The following is a 23564-nucleotide window of genomic DNA, read 5'->3' as shown; positions in this document are numbered from 1 at the left end:
TTGTGAGCAATTGCTGTTTTTCTTGGGGGAGTGCCTTATTTTCAAATAAGCAGAACTTCATCTGGCTTTTGTGCTGGTTCTGAAATCTTGGTGAGGAAGCTGTTTTTGTTTTAGCCATTTTGTAGCTAGCTGAACTTTTTGGGAGAGATTTGATTTGTTATCTCTGGTCCTTGCTGTATATCTTACCTTCTCTCACATTTTCCCAGGCTGTGAAGCATTTCTTCTGTGCTTGTCTAGACTTGGAAGCACTGTTTCAGGGTGGATGATTTACAGAAGAACTATAAGCCAGGAGTGTAGATAGAGCCCACTGAAAACAATGAAAATCAGTGTCAAGTGTGGGATTCCACTACTCTAATGCATTATAGGAACAATGAAACTTAGAGCAACAGTAGAGCAATATATCCCTGGAGTCTATTTTGTAAATTGTTTCCTTGAGCTTGCTGCTAATTTTTAGTACCTCTTCCACCTCCTGTAATGTCATTTCAGAAGCAGTATCTAATATAATAAATGACAGTTCATTGGTTATTTAAGTCAATACAGCTGTTATTGTTGTCAGAAGATTTCTGGGTAGCGTGTTTTGTGTTCCTGCTGTTACACCGAGAAGTGTCAATGATCTGAAACACTTGACTGGTATTTCAGGATTTGTGAAAGCCCTCTGAAATGCTGCTATTTCAGTTGTACATTAATTCTGTTGTCTCTATAACATAGCTTCATGTGTGTGGTTGGGAATGTTTTAGTGGCAGCACTAAATTGGAGAGTGCTGTTCTTAAACGATGACAAATTTGCTGTGTATGATTAGCTGCATGACTCTGGGGTGATATATACCCATTGCCAAATAAATTGGGTTCTATTGCTGTTGAAATGTATACTTTGTTATTAAAACACTTCTCATAAGAAGATGAGCATTTTGTATGTGGAAAAATCTTTCCTGCTTTTATGGAAGTGTCGAGTTTTATAACAGGTGTAAGCTTTGACAGTGCAAAAGAAAACAGTTCTAGCTCGAGCTTGTTTTGTTAGAATTCAAGTTGCAGTTATGTTTTCAAAACCTTATTTTGTGCAGTCTGGGCTCACACCAGCTCTATTGTCCTTTCTTGGCCTGGATTGATGAAGTAGTGCTGCTGACTGTCAGGCTTGCTAATTTTTGCTTGGTGACTTTGCATAATGCAGCTTTTGTACTGGTTCTGTGGCAAATGAGGGCCACTGCTGCAGGATGAGTAGTCATATATATATGTAGCCTCTACTAGTGTGTTATTGATTTTTACTGTAATCTCTGTAGCAGTAAATTCAAACTATGTACTGGATTTTCTGTTACTGAAATTGAGGAGTTGGCAGGAGTGTACTGGTTCACAGTACAGACTGCAAACACTGCCCTGATGTGCAGTAAACGAGTGCTTACGTTTTCCAGGAGTTACTGGATGTTCCTTTTAACCCTTTTAATCCTCTTAACTATTGTGTATTTTTGGATGAAGCATGTGAATGAGGATGAGAAGAACAGAGAAAGATTTCCAAGTATTTGTTTAAAACAATAAATCTAATGTTTCCTTCCAGATTATAAAAACACTTAAAGTACTACAAGGTTTGGATTTATCGCTGGATATTTTAGAGGTAAGTGATCAATAATAATACATTAAACTCTTCTATAGTGAATTACTTTGTAAATGTCAAGAGTATGTATTTGTAGAAGTGGTAAATATGTTGCATTTTATAATTTTGAACTTGTATCCTATTTGGTTAGATTCATTTTCCAAAAGCTGGTCATCCAACTTGATAAATGCAGTATTATGTCAACAATGGTAGTACTGAGCAGGAAACTGAGCATGTCGAGGACACTTTGCTAATCAGGTTGGCTTATTTTCACGTAAAACTGCCTTCAATCAATGCTTAAAGCAAATATGGGTGAACCATTCTTTAGGTCAATTGTCTAACTCTTCTATCTCTCATTAGCAGCTCAAAGTTAATTTCTTTCATTTAAAGAGCAGGAATCCCAAATAATTATTCCTGTGACTTTTATCCTCCTCCAAGCTGCATCCTATCAAATTCTATATTAGATATTCTCACAATGGTCTGTGAAGCTTCCAGCTATTGTAAGCAATGTGTCTGTATTTTGAAAAGAAGAAAAATAGGTTTTGTTTGAAGAGTAAGAAGAAAAATACGGTTGCCAAGATATTTGGATGGTCTATTCAGGTAAAGGCATTTGCCTGCCTAGACACAGACAGACTTCTACTGAAATGAAGCAATATTTATTTTGTTTTCCAATAAAAACACATAATCTCATATTGCAATTAGTTGTTTAAAATGTTTAGTTGCAGATGATTCATGTTCACAGAAATTTTGCATGCTTTATAATGGGACAGACTTTGATGGAAGCCTTCAAGTCAAATAGAGGAAAGTGATACCTTACAGTGGAGGGCTCCACATATTTTTAATGCATTTGAAGAACATAAATAGCTTTATGAAGTAGTCCCACCAGATTTCTTCCATCTGTTTGCAATAACTGACTTACCAGGTTGCTTAAATTATATATGAGCTAAATATACTTGAAGTGAATGTAAGGAAGCCCTTTCTAGAGGCTGAGCTGATTATGTGGCAGTAACGTGTATAGCTCAGACTTCACAGGAGCATAATTTCACTAGTTAGCAAGAGCTTTGACAGGTTGCAGTGAACCTAGTGAATTCCATATTTTGCATGCATCTTAAAAGTAGGGGTTTGTGAATCAGAGATGCTTACTGATAATACAGGATTAAAATCACCTGTGATTCTACAAACACTCAAAGTCTGCAAGATATTTTTGCTTAAACAAAATGCACTAGAGTGAGACTTGAAGACACACTGATATTGTGAAAACAACTGCTGCTCTGACTCTTCAACCTTGTTACTACTGGTTGAAAAGCATTTTATATTACACCATGCTAACATATATGCTCTCTGATATGCTCAAATGAACTTTATAAGCCTAAAGGATATTTGAATTGATGTGTTTGCTGGGCTTAAGCATTTGAGAGAAATGAAATTCCTGAAATATGTACATTTAATGGAGGAAAATTACTTATCTTAGTTTTATGAATTAAGCCTGCATTTTCCCGCCCATATTTGGTTATAAATAACTACCTCCTTCAATTTTGTTTGGAATCTAAAGAGGGAATTTATTCTTTGGCTGCCATAGGACTTCCCTGAATACTAGGCTAATACTCCTTCGTAGCAATTTTAGAGGAGGTTTTATTTGGGATGAGAGTTGTGATTTATTCTGCCTGTCTTTCTTGTGCTATCTTCAACAGGAAACTGGCATAGACAAAACAGTTAACAGTTTTAGGGAACATGCCACTGCTGGGAATGTAGTTAAAAGCCTGTTAAAACAATGGAAAAAGCTTATTTGTCCAGAAAGTAAAAGGTAGGTGTGAACTTTTTTCCTTAAAGTTAGTTATATACTGGAGTGTAGTTTTAAAACACCGATTGGAAACTTTGGAAGGTGTTTGGAGTGACAAATGTACATTGAATTGGAATGTGAATTGAATGCAAGAAATGAGAATGCAGTTGTAAAATAGGAGAAAGCAATCAAACTATTATTGGTCAAGTATCCAGTCAGCACTCTGCCTTCAGCTGCTTTTTGTGACTGGCACAAGTTCTTAGGTCCCAGCTGGTGCAAACGGAACTAAACCATGATGGGCACTGCTCTGCACTTCAGGAAATTGGGAAACTTGCTCTTTATTCGCAGAGGTGGTGGTTAAATGAGGCAGCTCTCCAGTGATGTGGTTGCATAAAGGCTTTTTTTGTAATGTTCTTGTGTAATGAGAGGGCCTTCCAACATTGGAGGAGGCACAGTGAAGAGATGCAGTTTCTTCTGAGACTGGAGCAGCCACCACTGCCATGGCCAGGCCCACTCTGCTTTAGATGTTTTTTGGAGTTCCAATATTTCCAGACAGTTGAGCCAGGAAACCCGAAGGAATAGTTTGACTAAATAGTGCATTTTAAATCTGAAGTTGTTCAAACAACAGGAAAGTAAAATACTAGAACCTGTGATAAGGAAATCATAAATGCTGACTTGTTAATCTGTATCATCTTCAGAGCATGTTGTAAATTTTTGTCTCCTAGTTATTTCAAGCACCATGTCTTTGTTACAGGGCATGTAGGGAAGCTTTGTGAAAAGTGGTATCCAGCACATTATCAGCAGATAATACTGCCAGGTTTGTTTTCCTGCTAAGGGTTATGTCCCTACTCCCCACTTGTTTTCCTGTCAATTCTTGTTTCAATATTTAGCAGTGCTGAATCCAAGAGCTCTGTGATTCTTTTCTGATAATGGAAGAATAAGAACATAGTGCAGAACTAAGTTCTGGGTTTTGTGAAACTATGATACATGGTGTGATTTTATGCTTTTAGTTTTACTAATATTGGAAAAGCAGATTGTTAAGTAAGAATTTAGCATCAGCTGCAGAATGAGATGTGATTTTTTTATCATTGCAGTGATCACAGAGGAAGAAAAAATAATGAAAAGGAAAAACGTAAGAGAAAATCTTCTGTTTCCAAGGAGACTAAGCCTTCAGAGAAGCCTGAAACATCTGTACTGGCCTTTAGAAGTTCCAGTAGTGCTCCCCTTTCTACAAAATTGAATAAGGAGCATATAGGTAGTGAAAAGACCCATCAAAGTACAAATTCAGAGTCTCTGAAAGAATGTGATAATAAAGAATGGAGCAGCAGTGGTTCTAAGCATGCTCCCCAGGATACCTGTTCTCAGGCTAAAGAAAGTGAGTTCAAAGAGAGCACCTCCACAGAGAGCAAGAAAATTTCAGAAAAGCCGCATTCCTCTGCAGCTGATGAAGGCTTATTGCCCCTGAAGGAAAAGCCTAGTAAGGATGCTTCCAAACAGAGAAATCCTAAATGCATTAAGAAACCAAAACAAAATCTTGTCATGAAAAACCAAGCCAAATCATCTAGTGATGAGGAATTTGAACCCCCTACTATGTCTTTTGAATCTTATCTTACATATGATGAGGTTACCAACAAAAGAAAGAGAAAGGCTTGTTCTACAGGTGCACAGCCAAAAAAGTGCAGTGAACAGAAAAGCAGCTCATTACCACAAAAGACTTCAAAACTTTCTCAAGCAAAAGAGAGAGTTGAAGACATAAAAAAATGTGAGAGTGGTCAATCAGAAACTCCCAGTAAAAAGGTAAACCACTACAGAGTTGAGATAAATTGCAGACAAGCAAGTGCCTTGGCCTTTTAATTTCAGTGAAATTTATGTGTATTTATTTTAAGGAACAGATTGCATGACTGATGTATCAGCTTCATTGCAATTGACAATAATTGCAATAATGGGGGAAAAAGAGATACAGTTTGCAATTCAATTACTTGCATTTTTAGCATTATTTTCAATATACAATAGTGTTTGATCCTTGCCAACTAATCTGCATTTGACTTGCAAAATGCAAAGGCAGTTCCTTTTGGAAAGATGTCCACCTTCTTTCTTTCTTGGCCATCCTAGTTTGTGGCTGCTGCATCTCTTTGTGTATACACACTCCTTTGTCAGATGCTGTTGCTCTTTAATAGTGAATGTTCAAGTTTGCAGTGGAACTGAGGATTCTTTAAATACATTGAAATAAACCACAATATTGCATATAAAACTAGATTGTGCATATTCTTAATCTGAGGTGTCCTAGTCCCTTGAAATGCAAAAAACTTAAGTAGCTCCTCTGAGAAAATGTGCATGCAAAAATATGTATTAATTAGACCTTTTAAATGAAGACTTTTTGTGCACTGAAAATCAGAGTTATCTTCAGATTTATATCTTCACTGTGATATCAAAGCTTTAGGCTTTTTTGAGTATGGAAGATCTGTGATCTGAATGTTGTATCTTCTGTCCTAGATGGAGAAATATTAATGTAGAGGCTTATGTATGATTCTCTAACATAAACTCTTTGAGGAAAACCTCAGATATTCAAGCAGTTGTGAAAAGTTACTGTAGATATTTAAATGAAGTGCAGGGAATGCAAGTTTTGGCCTGTAAGTGCCTGACTTGCAATTGGTGGATACCTGAGACCAAATTTACATGTTGCACCAGATCCATTTGTAGGAACCCATACTTAACAGGCTCCTGCATCTTTAAATCCATTTTTAGAGGATTAGCTGTGAACGCTTTAGGCTAAATGGCTTACTGAGTGTGATTTTGGAGACTTGATAGGACCAGGTATAAAGCTGTTTTTTGTCTTTTAGAATTATGCTTTTGTCATGCAGTTTTGCCTCATTCACTGCATGCCTCAATAGTGATTTATCTGAAAGCCCATTAGCTCTGCATGTCTACTCTGTTCTTTAATCTTTCTACGTGCTAATTGCAGATGTCCCTAAGCTCCTTTTGTGGTATAGTCTTGGTAAGTGGAATATGAAAGGATATACTGAAAAGTAATCCTGTGAGTAAATTTTAGTGTAGAAAAACAAGAATTCTAGTTATCCTAGTTAATTTTGGGATTTGCATAAATGTTTGGGGGTTTATTGTAGCTTATTTTAAGCCTGGTTAACCCCAAATTTATAATATTGAAGCAATCTTTCCTTGACCATGCACAGGCCAAAGTAGTATCCCTCCAAGAGCTTCTTAATACTCCACTACCTAAAACTCTGCCAGGCATCTCGGAATCATCTCCCTCGTGTGCTGCAGACTTTACAGGTAAGTAATACACAAGGCTGATGAATGTGAAATAGTGCAGGTTTTTACAGCTCTGTGTAGAAATGTTTTATCTCCTTTTCCTATAAGCTGTATTAGCTCATCAGTCCATGGCAAAGAAAGGCCTCAGTTTCTCATCTGTAGAAATCATGTTGAAGCTGAAGGGAGTTATAAGGCCATCCTTCTTATGGCTTGCTGAGGAGGGTTACCTCAGACTTAGAGAAGGCATAAATCAAGTGGCAGTTCTACAGGTTCCGTTTGTCTTTACTCATGTCTGTACCTTAGAACAGGCAAAGCCTTAGCAGAAATTATCTTAGGTAAAACAAATATGAGACACTAAGTCTAGCTTTGGCATAGGAACCACTAGCATCCTTATAGGTAGGTGACGTTAAGTACCGGTGGTTCCACTAGCAGCTCTTCTAATGTTTCAGTGGTTTCCTACCACTGGGATCTTGAAACATTGCTGCTACATTGCAGCAATTGGTGAAACATTGCAGCTTCTGGCTTCTCTAAGATAACTCAGGAGGATTAGCAAGGTTCTGTACATGGTTAACAGAGCAATCGAGGTGTGAATGCAACTCATGCAGTCTAGAGGTAAATGACGCAAGACTGGTTTGAGTTGGTGCAGCTCACTTGCAGTATACGTCTTGGACTTAAATGATAGTCGATGGACTTTTGCAATTTGGAATACATGTAAGAGTCCCATGCTGTAATGCAGTAACTTTGTATTAAGAAAATACTTGTATATGTAAGTGAAAGTAATGTATGTTTGTCTCAGAGCTGAAATGTTTAAAGCATTGTGACACCTGCCTGATGTTTTGCTTGCAGTGTCCATGGCAGCTGTTGCAGAAGCACCCCAGCAAGTCGGTGAGATGGTTGAATTCACAGGACAGAGACTGAACTCTAAAATGCAGGTTTACTCTGGCTCTAAGGCAGTCTGCCTTTCGAAGATGCTTACACTGTATGAGCAGTGTGTCCGCATGCTTCACAACAATATTGAGTGTGAGTACTTCAGAGGATTTGTAGCACTTGTGACTCTTAGGATATGAGATTTTTTTTTCTCCATGCCAACCACTGGCCTACTAAAATATATTGCCCTCCCTACAAATGGTGGCTTGGAGCAGGTTGAAAGGCACTTGCAGAAATGGATTGATAACCGTGCTAAAATGTAGATTTGTTTTGAAAGCTTACAGTTTTTAAAGATCCAAGTTTACTTAAAATAATGTCTTATAAATGATAAACTAAAAATTCTGCCCCTCCTCCCATGTTTGTTGTGATCAAGACATTCTTTTCTTCCTTGCATAGGCAGAGGAGGAAGTGATGCATATCAGTAAAGACGGGGCAATGACTATCCAAAGATGCTTTATCCATCCTCAAGTATAACTGCTAGTCAGTATGGAATTGCTGATTTATAAATATTTTCATAGCCTGACATAGGATGTTATGCTGGTGCTTGCTAAAATTAACTTTTTATTTTTAAACTGAGTGGTGTTACCCATTGGGTAAAATAAGTGAGATACTGAAAGTACTGTCCTCTTTTGTAGTGCTACAAGAAGCAGGAGGCGTGCCTTTTGAAATTCTTGAGCCTGTGCTAACACGTTGCACACCAGAGCAGTTGTTTCGAATAGAGAAAAGTAATCTGGTAAATTCCGCCTTGTTAAATGTGGGGAACTACAGAGTTCCACAACTCCACGGGCTGCACTGCTTTTCTGTCTTGCATACTGATTTCTTTGAATTCAGCTGCCCTTATCAAGTCTCCCTTTCTCAAGTTTAAAACATTCAGGAGAATTACTACTGATGACTAACTGAAAGACAGTGTATATAGAAGAGTATTTCTGTTTCTAAAAATAAGAAAGAAAGAAAATAAGAAAAAAAAAGAAATAAAACCAAAATGACCATAGTATTTACCACTGAAATAGCTGGGAAAGTCAGAACCAACTGTGTTCAAGTTACAAACTATTAGGCCTGCAAAGTGTATCGGTCAGGAAGTAGCTGGGGTGAGATTTCATGTGTGTGGTAGATTTATCTACACTGTCAGGACCCGAGCTGCATGATGCACTTGGGCATTGCAGTCCTTTGTAGGGCAAGTTAGCCTTTTCTCTGTGTGCTTCAAGTTGAGAGCCAGAGTGGCCTGAGCCTGTGCTATGAACACAAGTCTAGCCTGTTATCATGGCTCACTGACTCCAGCTCTGCTGCTTGAAGCTGTGTGATTTCCAGGCTGTGGTCAGTGTCCCTGCATGGTATTGCCACAGTGTGGGTACCTGGGTCAGCACGTGTGGTGGGATTTGTTCTGTACCTTCTTCGACCACAAGTTTGGGTTGTGTCTGTAGGCTCAGAGAACAGGTACTCTTGAAAATGTTATTTCTAAATCTCTGGTATAAGATATCTTGTGTTCAAATTAGATGTTTATAAAAGAGACTGACCCCTTGTGGAAGAAACACTGCCAAAGAGACTTTAAAAATGAGAGCCTTCTGGAATATGAGTCTTGGCGTGAAATGTACTGGAGACTGTTTAATCAGAGAGAAGAAAAACTGAAGATCCTTACAAAAAATATTCTTTCAGCTCAGTCTGAGAAACCAAAAGGTAAAATCTGTGGTTAGCTCTTCCATTTACAAAACCCAATCTCTCTGCTGTTCTTTATAATGTTTGGTTTATTGATTTGTTTGCAGTGAGTGCCAATGCTATACTTTCAGGAGAAATCATCAAGAATCAACACTGTTACTCTTAAATTAAAATTCACTTAAAAAATAAACACATGCATTAATACAATATGTTGGTGTATCCTGCAAATATTATGCATTACACAAATCTTACCTTACTGGTTGGACTAAAGATTCTAAGCAGCAATGCAAAGAGTTTTGGACATAAAGGACATGAAAAGTTATGTATCCTCTGCTCCTTACTTCTATATTAGGCAGGCAAGTAAAAATGACTTACGTGACTGGTGCAGCAAAACCACCCAGGAACATTTGCCGACACCAAGAAATCCATGGGAGAGCAGGACCTGTCATCCAGCTTCATCCCACAGAGACATGCAAGTAAGTGCTATGTACTATGCTTTTAATTTGAATGTGTCTTTGTCAGTTCAAAATCGTGCTTGCAAAATAGTTTTAAAGTTCTAAATAACTCTGTTTACTTTACTTTTTTTGAAGTGGCTAGTAGCTAGAAACAAAGATGCCTTTTAAGTCTTGTGTACACCTCTGCCATGTGTGCATTGTCATTGCACATTTCTCAAAAGTGCCAGTGAATTCACCCTCCCAGCTGGAGTGTAAGTGGACGCTGCTGCTTTTCTCCAGATTGCACTAAAGCTGCTTGGCATCCTAGGGCAATTCCACTGCTGATGTTTTGGGTCTATAAACCTGCCTAGTAGCCTCACATGTTCCCCTACTTAGATAGAATCCCAGTCAGCTGCCTGGTGTGATACAGCTGACCAGAATGAACCTCAGGAACTTTTCATACTTTTCTTTTTTTTCCCCTGTGAACTTCAGAAGCTTAGTTGAACAGCCTTGGTGCTCGAGGTGGTTGTAAGTAAGGGTTAGAAAGGGCAGTCTGGATGTAAGAATTTTCTTAAACTCATCTTTTACACCAGATAAATTTTCATTACTGTGCCTTTAGCTGGTGAAATTTGGAAGGTTCTTTCCATACTGTTGCTATTGCCAATGAGAAGATAGACCCCCACCAAGGCAGTAGCTTAAGGCACTTTGAGTTGCACTTTTGCTTTCAACTGCTCTATGGAAGTTTGATTCTGCATTGTGACAGGCCTGCCTTCCTAGTTTAGGTGCTTCAAGTACAGTAGCATACAAGTACCTCTGTCCTTTGTGCTCCAGTAATCTCTGGACTAGTAGCTGAATGATGTAGATCAAACCTTGCATGATTTTTTTTTTCTGAGACATGAAAGAAGCCGTAAGAGGGTAATTGGTTTTCCTTCTTGAAAACCAAAGGGTTTGTTTAGGCACAGTGAGTTAAACTTCACTGCTTTGACCTACTGTTTTTTTAAGCTGCAGAATTTGTAGAGCTGAAATTCTCACTTGAGAAGCTGGTCTTGCAGGAGCTAAAAGCTCCTGCTAGGATTTGCTTGCAGACATGCAGATCCTTAGGAGGCTGCTGTTTTCAGTCATTGTGATGAGTGAGTACTGAGTGCTGGCAGAATCCTCAGTGACTGGCTCTGTATCTGCATCTGCCTCAGTCCTTGTCCTGTTGATTGAGGATTCCAACATGATGTTTAGTTAGTTATTGTGCCTTTTGCTAGTCAGTCACAGAGGTTTTGTTTTTAAACATTTGCCATAATTTTCTGTCAATGAACTAGTTAGCAGTTCAGCTGTGTTCAAAGAGGAAAATAAACACTAGGTGCAAACTAGAGCACAGGACAGTATAAATCACAGTGGTGTTGCTGGCCATTTTGATTTGTCAAACTCTGATCATTTAATTTTAAAGACTAATAAGAGACATGAAGTTTTATAAATGTAACATTTGTACAAGAATTTAAATGGTAAAGATGGTAATCTGTGTGATCCCCTCTAGCCTGAGTTATCCTATGACTTTGAAATGTATTAACTCTTAAATGTATCCAATCAGGCTGTTTTGGTTTTTTTTCTTCAAAATAAGCCAGAGCAAATACTAGCTTGATATTTAATGCTAACTTTTTTCTTACTTGCTTGCTTGTTTTAAAAGAACAGGGATTCCAGAAATGAGAGACAGAAATAATACATCATCAAATCTGATACTTGCTGGCAACAGGAGAAGTTCTAGCTCAGGTGTCATGATTCAAGATGGAAAGAAGCCTACTAAAAGTAAGTGGCATTTTTCTAAGATGATCAATTTAATTGTTTTAACCTTCTACCTATAATACCAGTTTAAGTTGCTCAGAGCTCTAATCCTAACTGATTTCTTTGTTTTGTTGTTAATGAAGAAATAGCACCAATCATGAAGAAAACTTTGAAAGCACTGAGGAGTAGAGTTGGACAACGATAAAATGAGGCTGTGCATTTGAAGCTTATTTGACCTGATTGCGTGTATATTATGCTACAGTGAATGAAAATAATGCTCCTGTAAGCACTGTTAATTTGCTTCAGTTAAAATAGTCTTGAAAAATTGCATGAGTGAATAATTAGCAATAAATATGGAAACCTCCAAGTCCTTTCATACTGCTGCTTTCTTACTTGAATTAAAATAAGGTCAGTACACAATAATCATATTATATGAACCTTTTATAGGTGATGTGTTTATCAGTTTAAGCTGGTGAAAGGTCTGGGGCATGAGTTTTGTTAGGAATGGCTGAGGGAATAGGGGTGGTTTAGTCTGGAGAAAAGGAGGCTGAAGGGAAGACCTTAATGTTCTCTACAGGTACCTGAAAGGAGGTTGTACATGGGTGGGGGTTGATCTCTCCTCCCAAGTTATGGAACAAGAGAAAATGGCCTCAAGTTGCACCAGTGAAGGTTTAGATTGGATATTAGGAAAAATTTCTTCACTGAAAGAGTTGTCATTGGAACAGGCTGTCCTGGGAAGTGGCTGCGTTGTCATCCCTAGAGATATTTAAAAGATGTGTAGATGTGGCATTTGAGGATCAGAGTGCTGGATTAACAGCTGGACATTGATTATCTTCAAGGTCTTTTCCAACTCAATTCTGTGATTGTATATGAGTGTGGAGATGAAAGAAAACGTGGACTATACTCTGATCTACTGCTCTGTCATGAAGAGACCCAGCTCACAACCTCACAGCCAGTTGTCCTAAAGTAAAGAAGCTATTTGGTCTTGGATAGCTGTCCTTTCAAGAGTTATGGACTGCTGCAATTTGAGGTTGGTCTATGAATGGGTTTAGCTTTAGAAATGAGATGTCTCTGTAGTTTCTTCTAAACCAGTTCATTTGCATGAATTGTAAGCCTGAGTTTGCCTTGAAGCCATGGCTTAGGAATGGAGGAACTCTATCAATTGCACTCAGTAGTTGCAAGTATTTCTTCCTTTGTACTTCGATAGGATTTGGCATCTTAGAACTCCTCATGAAACACAGAGTAAGGTTGTCATGAAACCTTTGAGTTGATGTCCCTTACTCAGAACACCTTATGTGTGAATTTCTTCACCATCCTATATATTAGACATTACAGGTAGATTACAAAAATGCTGCTACTAAAAAATGGCTTTTACAGCCCTTAACATGATCACTCATACATAACAGCTTGTGCAAATGCCCTGTTTATACAGGGATTTGAAGTCAGCAGGTGTGCTGGTGTGTTGTGTTTTTTCTCTATGCATTATAATTGCACTAAAAAGAATGGTAGTTGAAAACATGCATGTTGAACTGGAAAGCGTGGAGGAAGCTTTCACTGTTTCTGGACTCAAAACAAACGTTAACTTGTAGGAGAGGTAATGCAGCATCTGTCATATATACCCGAGCAGTCCATCCCAGAAGCATTCTTTACAAGATTCAAATCTGGCTGAATGATCAATGTACCACTCCTTGCTGCTAATCAGTTGATGGCAGAAGCTCAATTCAGATGAATGTTTCTATCAAGTGTGGTATCCTTTTGTGTAAGAAAAGACAGAGTCATTGGTTTGGCTCTGGCATTTGAGAACACAGCTGTAGCCATCCAGAATAGATATAGATGATAGGAATATCCACTTTGGAGTCTGAAGGATAAATAGTAGTTTTAACTAGTAGACTTATATTGTTGATTGTCACTAACTTTTCCTATCCTTGACAATGGTAACAGAGTTATGTGGAGGGCAAATTTGCCTTCAAGATTAGGTGGTTTTCATTTCTTCTTATCACTTTCATTTCAAAGGCTCTAGATATAGGTCTTGTAAGAGATGTGCAGAGGGTGCTCATGGAATCAGATTGTAAAGTAGTTGGTACTATGCACACTTTAAGCTAGGGTTTTTCTTTTGCTTGTACTGTGGTCTGTTCCTATGGACTAGTGCCTACCTGAGGCTGCAGTATGCTGGGTTGCTCTGGGAATGCATCTTTGTGAGGAATCTTGTTTTTGTGCTTTGACACTGCTTGATGATACATTACAAATCAGTCATGGAGGCAAATTCAAAGCTGACTTCAAAAGCATACCCTTTTAATTTGAAGTAGAACACTAATGTAGATGCTTCTGCAGTCTCCTGCCTTCCATCCCTGTATACAGTTACTCCAGTATAGAGGAACTATTGCTAGATATGTGTTCATGGCATCTGACATACCTAAGAGTACACGTGGTATTGGAGTATATTGGCCTGAGGCAAATGACTTTCCTTCTGGTGGATGGGTGAAAGATGTTTGGTTGGTTTTGTTGCATATTTCCTAGGTTGGCTACCACATCTCATCAGAGGAGACCTCTGATCCTTCTTGGATAAGAGACTATTTTCACAGAAAGACTGAATGTTACAAGTGTATGATGGTGTTCTGTTCCCTAAAATCCAATTGCAGCTCCTGGTCCTCCTGCAGTATCTCTGGAGCCTTTTATCCCAGCAACATAATGCTTTTCCCTCTAGGTGATAAGCAACTTCCATAGTAATTTCTGGAACACTGAATAAGTAATGGGAAAAAAATATGGGCACAAAAGGAACGTCCTGCTGTTGTGGAAAAGACCACAAATGCATAATATTTCTTTTCTTCTTGAGCTTTTTTCTTCTTTCAAGCGTAGAAACCACTTTCCATTTCCCAGCAATGTTTGTTTCATAGCATTCAGGAACGTTCCCATCCTGTTAGTGGCTGGGCCCAAGAAGAAAGCTTGGCCTGACTGCTTTACCACTTAAAAAAGGAGGATGCATGATGTTGCCATCTAAACAGTCCCTGTGGTAGGAGAATGAAAACAGTTTTGAGGTGAAGTGTTCAATCTTGAGACCCTGCTCAGAAGGCTTGTGAATTCCAGGAGCTAAGCTCTTCCTGGGGACCTTGTAGGCCTTTAAATGTTAGCTTGTCTTGGACCGTGGCCAGAATGGGCTGTAGGGTTTGGCATGATCCTTCTGGAAGAATTTGTAGACATCAGTGCAGTGCCCTATGCATGCTGTTGTCAGTTGTTTCTGTTCAGGCTCTGAGCTGCTGCTAAAGCAAGGCACAGCTGGGATCCCTGTGAGCAGGGAGGTTGTTACAGCTCTGAGCATGATGCCAGTGGCTGTGTGGTACCTGGGGATGTCTGAGGATTTCTGGTAGTTACAGAGGGAAAAGAAATCCCCTCACACAGTGCAGATCTTGCCGTCTGAAAGCTTGGCAAAATGTCTGTGAACAGGTTTAGTGTGGTGAAAAATATTGATACCCTGATAGATAAGAAGACTTCTATATACTGCTTTTGGGGGAAAAAAACAACCAAACAGAACACCACTTGACAAAGAACCTAAATCACCCAGTGAGAGTTACCTCATTCTTTTATTTATTTCCTTTCCCTGCCCTTCCTGTTAAGACAGGAGAGATTTTTTGAGTGGGTGATTGAAGGCCTTGGTTAGACACCTTACTTTCTCCTATTTCAGCCAGCCCCACCATTGAACAGAGGAGAAATTTATCAAGATGGATTTCCTGCAGTTGTAACTAGTTACTGCCCGTGGAGGAACAAGTCTCTCCTGGGTCACCACCATGGTAGAAAGGATCTTGGGTTTGTTTATTTACAGGACGAATGTATAGGGATTTTTTTTCTATTTGTTTTTTCTTTCTCACTATTTTCCATATGAGCAGTTCTTCCCTCCAGCCTCCAAAACATTTCCTTTCCAATCTGCTGAAGCAGTTGGAGGGGAAAAAGAATGGTGTTGGATTCTTCTGATCAATCATATTTGATCCAGTCTAGGGACTGGGTTCAGCATTTCTTGATGTGATCATTTGCCTTTGGTTTTCAATGGGCTCAGTTTTGGGTACCATTGTTTAGCAGTGAAACCTTTCAGGAAAGGGATGGAATCACACCTGCAGTTGTGCTTCTTGACATGAGAAGGAGAACAGGTTGTTCTTCCTGCTTAATGGAAGTCATGTGCAATGTATCTGCCTGCACTCTTACAAATTCTAGTAAACATTTGAAATGTGCTTTATTCAGTTCTGTTTTGCACATGTGAGTTGCATCCTTATGCAGCTATCGTGTCTTCTTCCTCTCTAAACTTTTTCACAGAGCTGAATTATGTTTTATTCTGTGGTACAGAATTCCTTTCATTACATGTCTTGGGTTGGTTTTAAAACTTCAACCCTAAATGTTAGCAAAAAAGGGGCTCTGTGACAGCACACATTATAGAGACAGAATTGCAGGCTTTTCAAAAGATAAACATAATTTGTAGAGAGTTTGGATCTAAAACAACAAAATAGCAAATGAAAAGCATTTCCAAATGTGTAAAGGAATGGACTAATCCCAGAAGACTTGAGGAGATTGTTTCCACACATGGACATACCAAGTCCAACTCTCTGGTGACCTGGAGATGAAACATCCTGGAATCTGAGGTCTAACAGTCCTGTGCATTTAACCCTACTCAGCTTCCTCACCGGTGTGCCTAGACAAAAATTATACTAGAAATAGAGCTTGGAAGTGCTAGGTTTTCTAGAAAAAAAAATACATGATGAGACTGTCATAGTTTTTCAGAAATGAAGTATCAAAAAATCAGGAAATTGCCAACTACTTAAAGGCATAGAAATCTAGTTTCAGAATCCAAGTGTTTATCTTAATTGCTGAAGATAAAACGAATTGAGGTCAGAATAGTGCGAGAGGTTGCAGTTTTGTTATTTCCCCCCCCTCAAATTGCAGAACTTTAAAAATCCTGCTTTAAATGTGAAGCTACAAAGTCATGAATGTAATCTTTGTAGCTTAAGCCCTAAATGGTATGCTTGCTGTGGGAAGTGCTGGAGGAAGCCTTCAGCAGCATATGTTATGTGAACTCTGTTTACAGAGAAGTTGCCTCTTTTTATCCCTGATGACAGGCCTAAAAATGGCACTTGCTGAGGGACACGACCAAACAACTTTGGAAAATCTTCTGTAGCTGTCCTCCTACAGAACTGTAAATAGGTATCCAAGCAGTAGACAAAGCTTTTTATGGCATCTCCAGGCTCTATCCCTTTGTGTTTATGGAGTTGCTGAGGCTGCAGAAAGGAGATGCTGCTTCAGGAGCAGGAAAATTAACTGCTCAGGCAGAAATAAAGAGGAGCAAACTACTGCTGGCCTCTGGAAGGAGGAAGGAGTCTAACCTGCAAGAGGAGGGAAAAGCTGCTGAGACCAGATTGGGAAGCAGTATTCCCTCTTTTCAGGTTGCTGACCTCTCTGAGAGGCAAATATTGAAGCACTCTTCCTTATGCTATCTAGCTCTGTGTATTACATAAGTTTCCTTCACCAGACAAGGCACTTTTGCTACTTACAGCTCTTCACAATGCTCAGTTCTCAGCTTTTCTCTCCCAAGGATGTGCTATAGCCAGCTCTCTGCAAAACACATTTTCCTGCAGTTATCTGTGTTGATGTGCTTTTTAATACTTTCAGACCTTTCAGTCTGAAAGTTAGGTAATTAATCTGTCTGAAATTTTAGATAAATAAAAACACTAAAGTGATGTATTAAAGTGTAACTTTTTGGAGCATTAGTATCATGCTTGAGCAGTGCTGACAGCTGAGTTCTGGGCTTAGGTATTTAGAAAAGCATGAAGAGAATGAAATGTTTTAAAGAAGTCCCAAAGTCTTAGGCACAAAACAGCTTCTCCAGGTTTCCAGAAAGCCTGAGACTTGAATTTGCTTGTGCAGCTGAGGGATGGAAGATCACAGGCCCTGACCAGAGGTAGCAATCCCTCTATAGGAAAGGAGAAAAATATTCTATGTGGCTCTGGAAAGGCAAAATCAATATACTAGGCACTTCATTATAACAAGGAAGTCTTTGTGCCAGAAAGTTTTGTTGTGATCTGGATGTTGATCACCAGCTGATTAATTAGCTGGCATAATTTCAAATTCCTTTATTTGATAAGGTGCAATATCTATCACTTTTCCTTGTTAAACTTCATATGGTTGGTGATTGCCCAGCTGTCTGATTTGTCTGTGTTTCTCTGCAGAGCTTCTCTGCCCTCAAGGGAGTCAACAGCTCCCCTCAATTTAGCGTCATCTGCAAACTTGCTCAGTATCCCTCCCTGTCCTGCATCCCAGTCATTTATGAAGATGTGGAAGAGCACAGGGCCTAGGATGCAGCCCAGTGGAACCTCATTAGTGACAGGTGTCCAGTCTGGTGTCACCCCAGTCACCTTCACCCTTTGTGCCTGACCCATGGACCAGTTGCTCACCCATCACATGATGTGTTTATTCAGCGGTGTACTGGATATTTTGTCCAGAAGGATCTGGTGAGAGATAGTATCAAAAGCTTTGCTGAAATCCAAGATTACATCAACTTGCTTCTTGCTTCCCTTGATCACCAAGGTGGGTTACTTTGTTATAAAAGGAAATTGGTTTGACGAGCAGAGTTTTCTCCTTATGAAGCTGCAGTGCTGGCTGTCAGTGATGACTGTGTCATCCTTGAGACGTTTTTTGATAACTTTGAGAATAATATTCTGCATAATTTTGCCAGTTATAGAAGAGACTGACAGGCCTGTTTTCCTGTAGTTTCCAAGTTCATCCTTCTTGCACTTCTTGAAAGTTAGGCCAACATTTGCCAGCTTCCAGCCAGCTGGAACTTCTCCAGCTTCCCAAGACCATTCAAAAGTCATTGAGAGATCTTGTGGTGACATCAGCCAACTCTTTAAGTATTCTTGGGTGAGTTCTGTTAGGCCCCATAGACTTATAGGGATCCATCTGGAACAGCAGATCCCGTGTAAATTCAGGGTTGACTGGGATCATAAAAGGTTTTAGTGGTCTTAAGAAGCTAAAATTTATCATTCTCAGCAAGGTATGGGTCTCTAAGAGGGGACATGGCCATGGTGTGTATTGAATGCCTTTTCCAGAAGTTTCCTGATCTGGAGAGCTGTAGTAAGCTGTATGTGTGTTTGCTCTGCTGTTGGTACAGCAACATGCTCTTCATTACTGAGAGCTTGAATCTCTTTGACTTGCCTAGCAAGAGGAGCATAGCAGAGTTTCCTCAAGAAAACCTCACAGTTTGATTTACTATGAAGTTATTTAATCATTCAGTGTTATCAAAACTTTCAAGACTGTGTATCTTGTTACTCTATAATTTGTATCAAGAGCTTTGTGGAAGAACTCATGCATAATGTATGAAGTGTTTTTCTAGATTGTTTAAATAAGACTGAGCTATATTTTACATTTAAGTTAGTGTTAAGCATTGAAAACATGGTATAATTTTCTCAAAATTATGGTACTTACAGCACAGACAAGATTTTTCTGAAGATTTAAGGGAAAAACCAAGGATGTAACAGACCATGCTTTTGCTGCTGCTGTGATCAGCAGCAGCTGTTTACATTCTTCTTAATTCTTGGTAGTTAAAACCCACTGAGATGTTTGTTCTGGTCAGTGAGAATACAGCCATTCTTGTTCACCAGTATTTTTCTCATTGCTCTGCAACAGGAAGCTTCATCTCTTATCCCTTGTTTATAATAACGTGTTGAATTATTTTGAGAATATTTTTTTCTAGGAGTGAATTGCTATAATCCTCAAAAAATGACCATTTCCTATGGCACTACTGTTTCCCTTTTGCTTGGGTGCTGACTCTTCCTGGATGCCTATCCATTATTCCCTGCTTTCTCTGTCAGCATGCTGCTGCTGGGGAAGTTAGGGCTCTTGCCTGTGGGGAGAAAGCAAAGAGCTGCCCTTTTCCTTACTGTGCTCTGAGATCCTGCTTACCTAAGTTTAAAGGTTATTCAGTCTTTTTAGGTAGTTATCAGGTAACAGAATGTGTCAAGAATTCTGACAGCAGAAGGCTAACAGTGTCACCACACAGTCCTGAGGGTGGAAAGGAGTCGGGTGGGTGCCGTGCATCTCATGTGCTGTGCTCTTCTTGGGGCGTGGCTCCTGACCCTTCTTGTCCATCCTTTTTGGTGTCTGCTCCATGGCCCAGGAAGGATTGTCACAGAGGGTTTACAGTGCTACAACAAAGCTGCAAGAACCAGGTTCCTGTTTCCCCCTGAAGCTGGGTACAGTTGGATTCTGTAACTCCTCTGCGCAATGATGAAAATTATCGTTGGGTCATTTCCACCTTAACAGCCCCTTTCTGAAAATGTTGGTGTGCAGCCTTATTTCTTCAAGATAGATGCCAAGCCACAAGCATGGAAAATCTGAAAAATCAGGGAAACCACAGAGAGGTCAAGAATAATAAATTTTTTTCATTCTGTCATCCAAAATGCTAGTGTAGCTCTGTGCCTTGACAGCTTTCCCAGTAACATTGAGTAAAGCAAGTTTTGGTTCCACCTTTTTTTTTTTTTTTTTTTTTTTTTTTAATCCAAAGTATGTTGGCGTCCTTACCTGCCCTCTCACTCCTAACCTCCTCTGTTCACCCAGATCCTGTGGTCTGTCTTTGTGCCTCCTCTTTTTATCATAACCCTTCCTCCTCTAGCTCCTGATGTAATATAGCAATGCTACACAAGGAAGTGTCTCTGTGAGAAGCCCTAGTGTGTATACTCTGCCTTCTCTTGTGTTGCACATGCATATTTTTCTTTTCTTGTTTTTAGGGATGTTACTATAGTTCTAACATGAAAACCATTCCCTGTTCCTCATTACAGGTAATTCCATAAATGTATTTCCAGTGGCGTTTTTTATTTTTCATAGCATTCCAACAGGAAATTAAAGATTCCTTGTTTCAGAAATGCAGCTGTTCCTTGCTAATGTATCCCAAAATAATCTCCAAAATGAGGATGTGTTTGCTGTCTTCAAGTGTTTGCTCATACTTTTCAATCTGCTAAATTTGTTTTCTTTGCACTTTGACTTGCTGATTTGTTGTTAAGTGTGAAATAAGTGCTTTTGTTCCTGAAAGCAGGTGCTTCAAATTCAGGCTTAGAAAGTTCAATTTTAGTTCCTGTGGTTGAAAATGGGACTTTAAAAAAGAAAAAAGAGAGCTTTCTCTTTGCCCAAAACCTGCCTTGCTCTCAGGTATGGCTTGTCTGCAGATCTGCTTACAGCCTCATATGATGAATGGAACATGCTGTCCTCTGCTCACCTAACCCTGGCTCCTATGCCTTTTTGGCAGGTTTAAAAAAAGACTGCATTTTTTTCCTGGTTTTCAGAGAGGAAGAATATTTTGCTATTTTATCTAGTGGAGACAAGATACTTCAAAGCAGTAGTAACTATGTTTGGTCTCCATACAAGACCACACATGGCTTTCCTGGCCTCAGTGTAGCAGCCTACAAAGACCAGAGAGCAATGTCTGTTCTTGCATTTTTTGCAATTTAATCAGGTGTTACTTATCCCTGTTAAATAAGAGGACGTGTAGAGGGAAGACTTCCTCAAATGACTTGTAAGAGCAGCATCATTTTCCATCTGGGTTATATAAAATAAATCTTCTTGTCACACCTGTCCCTGCAGTACAGGCCAGTGACTGGCAGCATGACTGTAGCAGGCAGCAAACCTCCAGGTTTCATTCAGGAGGAGCCAGCAATTCCCTTGAGTGTGCTGCTAATGGCCTGCCACTTTCCACTACAGAAAACTAAGCATGAAAAGTTGAAGGAGAGTGACATTAGTTTCAAGATATGCCATAACTTATTTGTGTACAGACTATGAGGCTCATTGCTTCTCTTCATGGGGAGCTTCATTAGCGCTTTATACTCATCCTCCTTTTACCTGCTCTAAATAGAGCAAGTTGTCAGGTCATCGAAAATCTCTTGCTTTTATGAGATAAAGCTTACCTCAAAGTGGGTGTTTCAGAAGGTTAGAGAAACCCAGTGCTAGCAGGACAGAGAGGTGGTAATGCTTATTTTAGGGGAATATTAGTAGGAATCATCCTGTTATATCCACTGAAGACCCCTGGACTTTGATTGGAGAATAAATCTGAGTGGAGATGTTGACCCTAAGCACTGCAGGGGAGGGCATGCGCCTTGAACTCGGGAAAACTAATTTTCCATTGCTTGGATAATCCCTTCAGAATCTGGTTTTTGAGCATCAGGGCAACATCCTATCTCCTTATTAATGGCTCTGTAGTGCCTGTGGTGGAGTGGAAAGGGTGTCAGCAGCTGTGCAAAGGCTGTTTCTGTAACCGGTCAGCACCGTCAGCTGTGAAGCTGAACCATTTAAATCTGTGCTAATATGCAGCACTTGGGATTTATTCTAGCAAATTATGCTGGAACTGGAGAAACACAGGAATGGCAATATGCACTCAGTCAGATGAATTGCAATATTCACAGTCCACTAAGTCAAATAAAAAATCCACTATCATTAAAATGGAAAACCAAAAGTCTGTGATATACATCTGTTATTTTTCAATATGTTAAGCATAGCTTGTGTCCATTCGGAGTTCAAAATTGTAAGCTAATCTGGTGAATGTATGGATGAATCTCATCAAAACACGGTACATGTTGCCTCACTATTTTTAAACCTCACCACGATATAGCCAGCAATTCTGTTCTATATTTTCTGGGTTATCTTACAGACAACTGAGTTAGATCCAGATCACTGGCTCAGGATGATACAGACGATGTTGTAGCATCCAGTTTGTATTAAATGTGAATAGGGATTTATTAATTTATATTTTTATTTATAATATTTGTATTTATATTATTTTATTAGTTTTTTTATATTTTTACTTTAGGAGATGTAGAGGATGAGCCATAGGTGCTACATAACTTTCTGAATGTTTTTAGCTGAAAAGAAGTTTTCATACCATACAAAGTGGAAGGGGGGGAGTATTTAGTCACCTCCACAGGCATCTAGGGTTGATTCTTATATTAATAATGGCTCTCTGAGCTTTGTACTATTGGAAAAATAAAAATACATATTTGCTGTTGTGTTTTTACTTACAGTACTTACACATTTTTTTTTCCTCCCTGAAGTAGAAAGGATGACAATATTTTTGCCTTTATGCCTCTCAGATGAAAACAGGCACTTTGAGAGCAAATTAGACACATGAGCGGGAAGTAATGTGGTTGTTTTGTCATTTTCAGCCTGCCTACTGTGAGGTTTCTGTCTGATGGGCTGGTGAAAGGAATGCACGGATGAGTTGTCACGGTGTAATCTGTCAATATAATAATTTGTCAACGTATAATCTAAAGCAGCCTCTGGAGAAATAAGTACATGCTTTCGTGGTTGCATTCATAATGAATTCAATGAAATGCAGATACCTTGTATAAAGTCTGGATCATCTAGCCATAAAACGATGCTAATTGAAAAGATCTTTCAAATTTCAGGATGAAGTTCTTGGGAACTGGTAGGACTCTATGTAAAAAACATGTCACAGTGCTGTTTAAGGAAGAAAAGCACCTTCTGGTATTGGTATTCAGTTGTTTTGCCAGGTCTCTTATGTTTCAGCACAGGATGCAACACCTCTCAGAGTTCCAAGCCACTTTCCCCCCTCCCTGTCCCTGCCTGCTGCCTGTAATTTAGGTGAGCCTCATGAGCTCCTCTATTAAGTTTATATAATTAAAATAACCTTTGTGAAGGAACAAAGAGTAATTCAGTTTGACTGGGAACTTTGACTTGATTTTGCTTAGTGCACTGTTTTCCTCAACACAAAGTAAAATCAAGTGAGTAGCTGAGTTTGACACTAATGGTCCAGAAAATATATAAGATACTAGAGATACAAAGAGCACTAAGAGTAATGGGGAGAAAAATAACTGGAATTTCTCACTCATGTTCTTTGCTTCCACATTACAATGTGTGAAAGACAGCAGAAGCTTATATGCTGTCAGCCAGCAAGCATGGCCACCCCAAATACCACCTATCATAAAGGAACTTTTTAATACAGGGTCCAGAAATCCATGGTGGGATTCTCATTCTGCTCTTCATAAACCCCAAGCCAGAGGAGAAAAATGTCTTAGAATTCTAGAAGAGTCAGTCTGTGAACCCTATAGCTCTCCTTCAAAGAAAGTAAATTCCTGGTACTGCCCAGCACACTTTTTGCTCATCATTTT

At 39.2% G+C, this 23564-nt stretch overlaps 1 protein-coding gene across 3 annotated transcripts in view; it reads left to right on the top strand.

The window, feature by feature from the left end:
• LOC106849090 (elongin-A-like) overlaps positions 1-23564 on the top strand; it is a 59095-nt gene that overhangs the window by 5542 nt on the left and 29989 nt on the right. Inside the window, exons 2-12 of one of the 3 annotated variants that reach the window (XM_088162272.1) lie at positions 1549-1605; positions 3276-3388; positions 4459-5161; positions 6553-6652; positions 7478-7651; positions 8194-8291; positions 9052-9232; positions 9564-9687; positions 11321-11439; positions 11559-11697; positions 12255-12400. In XM_088162272.1, coding sequence (XP_088018398.1) covers positions 1549-1605; positions 3276-3388; positions 4459-5161; positions 6553-6652; positions 7478-7651; positions 8194-8291; positions 9052-9232; positions 9564-9687; positions 11321-11439; positions 11559-11620 — 1731 coding nt within the window. In that variant the 3' untranslated portion in view covers positions 11621-11697; positions 12255-12400. Of the gene's footprint in view, positions 1-1548; positions 1606-3275; positions 3389-4458; positions 5162-6552; positions 6653-7477; positions 7652-8193; positions 8292-9051; positions 9233-9563; positions 9688-11320; positions 11440-11558; positions 11698-12254; positions 12401-23564 lie in introns of those variants that run through there. The other 2 variants (XM_088162274.1, XM_088162273.1) reach the window with 2 other exon arrangements.

The sequence above is a fragment of the Sturnus vulgaris genome, chromosome 3, assembly GCF_052056855.1.
Source record: "Sturnus vulgaris isolate bStuVul1 chromosome 3, bStuVul1.hap1, whole genome shotgun sequence".
Taxonomy (NCBI): Eukaryota; Metazoa; Chordata; class Aves; order Passeriformes; family Sturnidae; genus Sturnus; species Sturnus vulgaris.
This window is presented reverse-complemented; position numbering and strand designations above follow the sequence as displayed.